The 10,733-nt window shown below is 33.0% G+C and overlaps 1 protein-coding gene across 2 annotated transcripts; it reads right to left on the bottom strand.

Annotated features, from left to right (window-relative positions):
• Nucleotides 1-7,711: 7,711 nt before the first annotated feature.
• LOC105359160 (uncharacterized) lies at nucleotides 7,712-10,041 on the bottom strand. 2 transcript variants are annotated; one of them, XM_011495675.1, is made up of 3 exons: nucleotides 9,730-10,041; nucleotides 9,202-9,451; nucleotides 7,712-8,515 (listed from the first exon to the last, which is right to left on the bottom strand). In XM_011495675.1, the coding sequence occupies exons 1-3, from the start codon at nucleotides 9,793-9,795 to the stop codon at nucleotides 8,409-8,411; spliced, it is 423 nt and encodes a 140-aa protein (XP_011493977.1). In that variant the 5' UTR covers nucleotides 9,796-10,041; the 3' UTR covers nucleotides 7,712-8,408. The 2 variants fall into 2 exon arrangements, with proteins under 2 accessions (XP_011493977.1, XP_011493969.1); XM_011495667.1 differs by lacking the exon at nucleotides 7,712-8,515 and having other exon boundaries at nucleotides 8,817-9,451.
• Nucleotides 10,042-10,733: the final 692 nt, after the last annotated feature.

The raw sequence follows: 10,733 nt of genomic DNA, 5'->3' as shown, positions 1-10,733 counted from the left end.
GCCAACACCCCTCTTCCATCTCTTCCATCCATGTCATCGATCCTCCCGATCGGCAATCGCGTGCGTGCATGCGTGTGCGGGCGATCGAGGCGGCCGCGAACATCCGAATCTGGGCGGCAACGAGTGGCCAACGATTTTCCGGCCGCGTTAACGAGCCCGTTAATGACCCTAGTTAACGCGCGTAAGTAGGGGGCTGCCGATAGTGGTATCGCGGCATTCCCGTATGTTTAAAAGGTCGCTTTTATGAGCTTGAAGGACGAGGTAGCGAAGGGGGGGGGGGGGGGGGGGGGGGGGGGGGGGGGGGGGGGGGGGGGGGGGGGGGTGTAACGCAGGCTTTGATCGATAAACGTCAAACGCGGCGAGCACAATTACAACCGAGGAGAATTTGAGCGATGTGGCGAAGTATGAGGTCGATGAGGAGAATTATGAAGTGACACAAAATGGTGAGAAGGATGGGAGAACCAGTGATGAGGATTAGAAGGAGGAGGATGGAGGATAGAGGATAGAGGATGAAGACTTCAAACAAAAAACTCCATCGAGCTTCGGTGGCCCATATACGCACACGACATCACGGAGAGAAACAGCGCGCACGCGCACGCGCACGCACATTTCGCCAGTCGCTTAAGTATGTAAATATGATACAATATTCATATATATGTACGTATAGCGTAAAGGTGAAGAGGCGCGTGAACGGAGGTCGATGACGATGAACACTAGCTATAATTAAGTATAACCTAGCGTACACGAGATTGTCGTGGCATGAAAGTGTACAGTTACCGTACGTGTGAACTCGTTTTAATATAAGAAGGGGACATAAATAAAGTTAAAAAACAAAAACAAAAACAAAAACTAAAAACAGCAATTGAACATAAGAAAGAAATCAAGATGAAAATAGGAAAAATCGAGTTCAATACTATTGTCATCACCATTATCACGGCCATTATTATTAGCGACATTATTATAGCGAGCGCCTGCATTTATAATTATTATTATTGTTACATTTACTTTGACGATCGATGTTATTTTCAGTAATGTTTTGAATAATCTTTTTAACAACTGAGGGGTTTGTTTGAAAAACTTCTAGATTTTAATGCTGTTAAAACGATAAGGATAGATGTATGGAACTTGGTTTGCAGGGAGCAGGGGTAACCGCAAAACAAAGTAAAATGAAATTATTGTTGCAGCTCGCCATGTGACACACTCATTATTGTGTATGATAAACGCGCGAATGAGAAAAAAAGCCTCCCAGCCTCTCGTGGCTCTGTAAAGCTCAATCAGATTTTGAATTAATAGGGATTCCACGAATAATTCGTAAAATAAGCCATATACATTTACGTTTAATTTACAAATACGAAGTCCCGCTTATTATCGCATTTAGCTGCCAAATAGACAAGATATCCGTTATTACGAATTATTACACGATGCGCGAAAAAAAAAATCATACTTTTTACCAACGCATACGAATATTCCGTCAGGTTTGAATGTTTTGTGCGCATAAGTTTTTTTGACTCAGTACAAAATATTCTGTTAACATTAATATTATTAAGCGATCTGTTAATAAAAAAAAAAAAAAAAAACCTTTCGTTGTCAAACTTATTTGATAATACATGCCAAAATAAGAAAATATAATAATATGTATATTTTTTCCTGTGCCCATAATTATAAATAATATAGTTTTATTTTATATTATCTCTTAGTCTCTTTGGTTGAAATTAGCCGATGAGCAATTTGATATTTATCTAAACGTATATTATTTTCCAAGCATTATCGCCATCTTTAAAAGAACAGCATTATTTTTATTTCTTTGATCAATTGCACAGAAACGAAGGCAATATATATATATATATATATATATATATATATATATATATATTATCTTTTGTTGAATTTTTTTGCATTATAACGGGCATCGTTTGTACGCTATCCAAACTAAATATGTATCAATTCTAATTTTGCTGTTATTTTTTTATTTACATATAAATGCTTGCTACCGTCTTTCATATTCACGTCACGTCATATGTAGTTGGAAGAACGACATATAAAAAAGAATGATTTTAGCTTTCCATGTCAAATTATACATGTAATATTATTCAGGAACTATTCCTTTTCAGAGTGACAAATTTTCTATAAAAATCTTTGGTTTCAGATTTTTAAATTACGCGCAAAAGACTGTGGATTTTCTTCAAAAAGAAATTGCCTTAAATGAAACGTGGAAAAAAAAATTCCTTTACAAGTATTATTACTATATTTATAAGAAAATTATTATTTTCCCTCAGCCGTGAAGATTTTACTGTATAAATAAAATTGTAATTTGTAAACAAAAGAAGGATAATTCTGTGTAAAAATTACTTAAGAACATTTGTACAAATGTGTTTGTCAATTAAAAAATTCTTCGTCCCTGAAATTCATAAATAGTTAGCTTACTTTTAAAAGCTAATTTCAAATTACTTTATACACGTTAATTTAATATTAGTTTGCATTTTTAATATTCCACATAAACCATATTACAACTGTGTATAAATATATATATATATATATATATTTTGTTTATTTAATAAAATTTCTTTTTCACAATATTATCAGCATTATTATTTATAATTCTGAAATATTTTTTTACAACAAAACTTAATATCGGATAATTCAAATATTAAAATATCTATCTAAAAATATTGTATATGTATACAAAAAAATGAAATGGCTGAGTTTAGTTATATCTGTGTAACTAAACTCGAAGTTTAATAAACAAAAAACTACTACGCTTTAATATTTTTGTGTACACAACTATTGAAGTTTATTTTGGCTTGAGTGAGCAATAATTTCATCCATATTACATAATATATTTCGTTTTAATATATTATAACAGAAATATAAATGTTGTGTTTACATGTATTATCGAGAGGTAAATGATGCGACGTTTACATTTATGTATAAAGTTATTGTGCATATTGTGAATATTTAAAATATTTCTTTTAAAAATTCGTTGACTTGGAATCATAAATTATATGAAATAATATAAAGTATAACAAAATTATTTGCTTAATAGCGCCAAATATCTTTATAAAAAAGTTAAAAATACAATTATTATTATTTAACGACTTTTCTATAATTGATGGTCAACCGTATTTGATTTTTTTAATTAAATTTAGTTAGAAACTGCTGTAATATATGAATTTATCATCTGTATTTATATTTTATTGACTAACTTCAAATAAATATGAAATGCGTCGTTATTCAAAATATAAGTGCTTAAAGCAAAATTAAAAAGTTTTTATTACAAAGTTAATAATAATAGAAATAAAAGTATTATGCCTAATGTACTTTACAACTTAAAATTATATTGTAGCTATCAGCTTATTGTTCGAAGTATTTGCTAAGTTAAGTTATAGTTAGATATCTAGAGCTAATTTACAATAATAAGCCGACAAATAATCGTATCTGGCCTAACGAGAGAGTAAACATTCTCCGATACACTCACTCACGCACTTCCATACGTATCTTAAAAGTATTATCTTGTACGAAGGACGCAGTCCAAGAACCATAAGCTCATTGGATACATTCTCATTCGCAAGATATTTACAATGCTATATTAAATAAGCAACTGCATCCTTTTTCAACTAGGTAAGTATAAATATGACATTCAAAATAGCCTTGAGTTGGCGAGTAAGTGTTTTTAAAATGTTGGCTCGCTTAATCTATTTTATGTATTTAAAATACGTTCTACAACGTTTAATAATCCAAACACTTAGCAATAAATAAAAATATAACGCCCAAGTGTAGGGATTACAATATCAATTATAATAACTACGTTAGATTGGTGTCACGAAATTTCTAGAATGATTTAATAATGAATTATTTAAAGCACCACCCACTCAGTTAGTTTGTAAATATTTTAATCATCAATCGGATAATAATTCAGAGACAAAATACCAATAATCCGTCCGGCATGGTATCTTGATAATTAAAAGTTATAATGGAAAGTTATTGTAGTCGGTAAATGTAATTACTAAACTACGACCAATGCCACCTCTGTAAAATATATTTCATTCATATTTATTAGGCTCCGTGGACGTTTGGAATGAAAAATTTTCCAACAGCCCGCCAATCTCGCTCTGTTTACAATAAAAAAGCCAATTAACATAGGGTGATCTCGATCGCATTCCACGCGCAATCCACGCCTTGAATTGATTGCTACTTTTCACTCTCACCTCAGCCAGCCCTCCCCCAACCCAACCCAACCCATTCGTCATCAATATTTCACTCAACCGGCGAAGAAAAAAGCGCGCCTCGTAAAAAACGATGCTCCACCACACTCGCGTGCAAGTGTCAGAGGGGCGGAGGAGCAGGAGGTAGGGAGCGCGAGGCGCTGGTCCGCCTCGAAAAGCCGCATGCGCGCATTCGACTGGTCGTCCCCTCGTGGTCGATATGCCACCCCGCGTCCTGGACTCACCTGACGATAATGCGCCTCCACCCCTCGATTAAGAAGTTCACGAGTGCACAGCATCCGCGCTCGAGTCCTTCTTAACATATTTATCCCCTGCTGTTGGGATATTAAACTCTCGGGATGTTCCGTAACGGAAGTCGTCCCGTTTATTTACGAGACCGTTCGTTGTCGTACAAATCGTTCGCAAGTTGCGGGAATGGAAGATTGCGGGATCGCACGCGCACCTTCTATGCATCTCGTACGCTCCTGCGCGTACAAGAGAATTCGAATGACAATATTTTTGCTATAGAACGTACAGCTTCTCCCGATGCGCGTGTAGCGACAAAAATATTTGATGAAATAATATTTCAGCTCATTAATATTATACTCTAGTCGCGTCTAGTTACGTAAATAATCGCCTTAGCTCTTCCCACGAAGTTTCCGAGACTTGGTTAAAGAGACACCACGTACTGCTGCTTCATTCTTCTCATAAAATTAAAAAAAAAGTGCGTGACCATTAGCGTCGGTAAACCTCGGTGGCTTATGAATCTTTGAAAATAATTTCACTGTCGTAATTGAATTTTTCAGAAACATCTCTTTCTCCCTCGAAAATAATTTGGCGCTTTTGCTGAAAAATTCTTTAAAAAAAAAAAAAAAAAAAAAAAAAAAAAAAAAAAGAGATATCTAATCTAAACCGTAAGTATTACGGGATGCCTTTGTCGCTTTCCTTCTTTTGCCCTTCACTTTTACGAGCCTTAAGTGCTCCATCACTTTTAAAGTCAATTTTCATTGCTGATCTTTCTTGGAATTACAGGCCTTTCATCTGAACTTCAATTGCATTAGTTTTAGAATTTTATTTAATGCTAATTCAATGCTGGATTTCAATTGAAATATCCCAATTTTTCAATGAATAGATATTTTATTTGATATTCAAATATCATTCGTGTAAAAAATAACGATCATCATTGTTTGGCTAATGAAAATTATATGCAATATTGATAAACGATAAATAATGGCTTAGTGCGTAACAATTGAAAAATAAATATCAACCATGAAATTGTGTAACACATAAGCTTGTCATTTTTAAACTTTAAATGATAAACAATCGCCTTCCTACAAATAACCGACAGCCTTATGTTGTGATAAAAACAATTTCCGCCTTATATGAAAAATAATTCGCATCGTCAATTGCATTGTATCCTCGGCAATAGTATTGCCAATATGTTTATTATCATTTAAATTTTTACGTTACATTTGTAATCGATATCTCCGATACAACACAGATTACACTTTTAACGAATTAAAGTGGATTAACCTAAATTTGTATTAATAATTTTAAAAAAAATCCATTGTTAAAAAATTATTATCAAATAGTATATTGAATTATTAAACAATAATTTATTTAAATGGAAATTAATCCAAGTGATTCAAGAGCTCCATTACATAATTTTATTGCGTGGAGAAAAAATAGAGAAAAATTAAATTTTCATGGTTAATGAATACGAGTCTAATTTAATGAAAAGTCATATTATGCAGATGACGCAGTGGCTCGTTTTATACAATTAAACTCATGAGAATTGAAATATTAATTCTTTATTCCTATTCATCTATCTAAACTACAACATTTGTCTTCTTTTTTTTTCTTTTTTTTTTTTAATTTTTGAATCGAAATATTCGATGCATCATTTCTTAAAACATCGACATACCAATTTGTTCAGAAAAATGAAATATTTATATGTGTGATCAATTTTTATAAAATCCAAATTTTCTTAGCTTATTACTAAAAGAACATTAGAACATTGATCGACTTACATGGAATTAACAATAAATATTAATGTATTTATCTAAAGGTATTGCTAATTAAGAGCTTATTAAAATTAAACATTTTATTTCATTTTTAGAAAAATTAATGTAAAAAATGGTGATTAAATTTTGAGATATAATGTACTGATCTTATAGCGTATTTTAGTAAATGATCAACATAAAAACGTTTATTATCCGCAGCACTTATCATTACGTAAATAATTGCAGTTTGCTTAATTCGATCAAATTTATTTCTATATTAATATTTTTCCAACACTTGTAATGGGAAATAGATGCTATCGAAAGTCAATTACATGTAGAAAAGATGTGTTGAAAGGTATAAGTAAAAAGTAAAAAGACGATTTTATACTCGGATGGCGTTCCTGTAACGCAACCAACCAAGATCACATATAAAAGGCATGGCTCTCTTTAATTATATTATGATGATGGGCATATGGACATGAGGGAGAGCGAGAATGGCGAGAATGCGTGAGAGAAAGAAAATAGGCTTAATGACATTTGCGGGTAGTACAAAAACAGATGAATAGAAGTAGCGATTTAAATATAGCATTGATTTACCGTATATCAATTTGCATTCTATTTATATTGCAAATAAAGTAACAACATTTATTCTCGAAAAGAAAATAGTTATCTATTATCTTAACCTAGATAATCGCTTTATATTCTTGCACGTTAGTTCACACATTCGCGCACATATATTGAAATTTATTTATATATCTCGCACCTTCATATTTGCATATATCACAGATGACTAGCAAATTAATTATGAAGATGAGGCCTATAAGCTGTAAATTACATTAACATAAAGAGGTAGAAATGGAAATTCAACTTTTGTCTAATGAATCTATTTTACAGAATATTCGCAATCTTATAAATCTATATTTATATAATAGTTTTATTGTAAAAACCATATATATATATAGATGTATCATAAAATAATCTCAATGTGAATAAAATCGTATCGTGTAAGCATAACTTTACCGTCAACTCAATTATTCGTTAGTCCCTTAAAAACTATGAAAATAATTTACATAAACAATAAATTACCATTATTCTATTGAATCGCATATTATGTAATTCCGAAGAGAAAAGTCTCCGAATTACTGGATTTTATTTATAAACGTATATGAATTATGATGTATTAATAAAGTTTGAAATAAACATTTCAAACATACAATAAATATTATAATCGAAAATTTGAGGTATACGTTTATAAAATAAATGTCTGTACTTAAATTATTTTTTATTATCTAAACAGCTTTTTTTACAAATTACTAAATATAACGCTTAGATTCGATATATATAATATATACATATATATATATATATATATATATATATATATATATATATTTACTGTTACATTTTAATTTAAGAGGTAATTGTTGAAATTCACGTAATACATATATATATATATATATATATATAATACAATGAGAAAACTAAAAATTAAATCAATAACCTATCTGTCATTTATTGAAATAATACGAAATCCTTAGATTCGAGGAAAAGTAAGCTGTACAAAAGAAAAATAAATATTGGATATTTAAACAGTGAGAAAACACTTCTCATCGCTACGGTGAAAATTTAATTAATGCTTGCCTGCATTTTAATTTGCTTAACAAAACAAATATACGTTATTACACAGCTAAATATGGAGGGGCTTTAAAAGCAAACAAGATCGCGTGCCCGTCGCGGCACTTAATCACCAGAGCGCAAATCTTTGCGACACTTTGATGCTTGATTATTGCGCATTAGGTCGTTATCAATCAGTCCCTTCGAATTTGCGGGCACTTTGATTAATCCGCGGGCACGGGTTTTTCCACACCGACATGGCAACGACACACCGCTGTTCTTTTATTTCGGCAAGCTTACTTCATCATTGCACGTGAAACCTTTTTTCCAATATTTTATATGCTAACTCCGTCACGAGGTCAAGCTCACTTTACCCATTCGCGTATCATGAAATTTTACAATTAAAAAACAAAAAAAAAAACAAAAAAAAAACAAAACAAACAAATAAATAAATACTTTAACTGATTTAACAATTACAGTACTCTATCTCTTGTCACATAAATTAAATAAATAAATTTATATCTCTTCCATTAAGAAATAGAAAATGTGAGGTTCATTAATATGTATCGAATGAAAATGAAAATATTGGTCACTTAAATTTAACTGCATTACGTATTATTGCCATCCAATGGTTCAATTTATCTCTTAAACTTCCTGGCTCAACATTGTCCGATTGGGAATTTGAAACGATGTTCTCTAAAATTAGAAAATGTTTAGAAATTATTATATCAAAATTATATTTATACATATGTATACATATATGCTGAAATTGTCAGATGCATTGGGTTCTTTCGAGACTATAAACATAATTAGTTCAATGGTACATCCCTATAAAAATTTAGTTGAAAAATATAATATATTATTAAAAACTACAACAATAATTATAATACATATTTATATAATTTAAGAATTAGTTAAATATAATAGTACAGAAAGTATCAACATTATCAAATTTAACAGACTAAATAATATTTCAATAACATGCATTAAACTTTTATTAAACAACGATAACACTTAATTATTAAACAGTTACATAATTATGGATTAGCACAAGTAAAACTTGCTTACACATGCAAAGGAAAAGGTATCTAGGACATGTACATGCATAAAAGTCAGTTTACAGTCTTATATTATTATCATGCAGAATAAAAACTAAATCTGGGACCACAAGTACAAGTGAAAAAATCGGTTACATTAAGTATTATTTTTATCATGCAAAACAAAAACCACATGCAGCCCTCAGAGAACAACAAATAGAGAGGAATTTCTTCATATCCTAAAATGCCGAAAGCTCGACTTGAAGTCGTCGTCTTTGCGACCTCGATCACGAACTCTATCATCGCTTCTGACGCGCGTCTTTCCTTTACTTTTGTGTCTTTTACCGGATTCAGGACGATTCTCTTTGTCGACGTCGTCCATTCTTAGTGTCGAGCTCGTTGTTGCCCAAAGGGTGATTCCACTGTCCTCCCACACTTTGTTTGACTTTTCATCCGTCCTTTTAATATTTTCATTCTCGTAAGTTAATTTCCGAGGCTTCAAACCCTCTCTTCGAATCTGAGATTTCTTGACCTTCTTTGGCGCTTGTGGCGTATGAAGCGTACGTTTCTTCACCAATGGCGTCCTCACATTCCCCTAGACAAGAAACGCGCGTTTGAGGTTAGGATACATTATAAGAGACACAATCACAAATTATACACTTGGATCGCTGGCCGGTAGTTTATTACGAACGCAAAGTCAAAATAACGCCTTATTGTATCACGGTACGCCATGAATAATCACGAATCATAAATATTACAAGGAAATCGGCATACAGAGCGATCGTAAACACACGAAAATTCCACAGTGAAAAGTCGCCGACTTATAAGGCAGTAGATTAATAGAATCACGAAATATTTACGCATCCAACTCACCGGAACATCGAAAATTCTTTCGATCTTCTGCAATGATACATCAACGAGTTGATTCCAATTTTCCATCTCAGAAAAGTTTTTCTCGATCTAAAAGTCACGGACTTTGGGGCTTACGACGGCTGAGTACTAAAAGGTCATGAGCGCGCCGTACATAAGTGAGAAGATCGAATTTTTTTTTTAATGGAGCTCACGTCTGACGGCACACGATCGAAAAATTTTACGCGCAGACGCTAGGAATTTTCCGGCAGATTTTTTACGACTGCATAACAATTCACAACCGGTAATGCCGGCTGTCGGTATGCGCGCGCGCTCGCTCGCTCGCGCGGGCACACACACCTGCAAAGACGCTGTTGGCCACGCGTCGCGCTTGTCGCGAAGGTTAGTTCAACCACTCGAGTCAAATGACGAATGGATTACGCATCGAGCGCTTTAATACAGTTCTGCCAAGAAATCGAGGAATTTCGGTATTTTTAATGGTAACGCATCTCGTCCCGCCCCCTCCTGACCACCACCGTCGTAGCCGCACTAGCCAGAGACAATAATAGTTAATTAAGGTCAACTCTCGCTTAGCACTTTAAACGAGATTTCTCTTGTACCTCCCGCCCCTCCTGACCCTCGCCAAACCCAACCAAGGAACGGATGAGCTTTTTTCAATGTGCGTGATCTTATTCAAATGCGCGACTGGTATTAAAAAATCTTCAATCGGCCTAAACGAGCGTTTCCATGTTCAAACGAACTTTTGCCGAACGTTTTTTAAAAATTTAATCCAGTCCAACGTTTGGATTAGAGCTATTTTTAACTATAAACGTCTGCAAATTTTTTACGAGAAATTTTCATCGTAGCTTAGGGCGGAAGTAAGTAAAAAGCCTGTCTGTAACAAAATTACCAGCTTAATAGAATTCCACTTTTTGCGTTATACATATAAATTTTGGTAAATCGCACGCTATCGCACCATCAACTTCAGCACGCTGAAAAGCAATAAATTTCCTCATGTAAATTCCTCG

Source organism: Ceratosolen solmsi, unplaced genomic scaffold (genome assembly GCF_000503995.2).
Source record: "Ceratosolen solmsi marchali unplaced genomic scaffold, CerSol_1.0 scaffold10, whole genome shotgun sequence".
Classification (NCBI taxonomy): domain Eukaryota; kingdom Metazoa; phylum Arthropoda; class Insecta; order Hymenoptera; family Agaonidae; genus Ceratosolen; species Ceratosolen solmsi.
Note: the sequence above shows the minus strand (reverse complement) of the source record. Positions and strands in the feature narration are given on the sequence as shown.

Coding starts and splice junctions, on each gene's coding strand:
- LOC105359160 (XM_011495667.1), bottom strand. CDS start 9,795: ATGGAAAATTGGAATCAACTCGTTGATGTATCATTGCAGAAGATCGAA. Junction 9,452..9,729: donor AAAGAATTTTCGATGTTCCG/GTGAGTTGGATG, acceptor TTTCTTGTCTAG/GGGAATGTGAGGACGCCATT.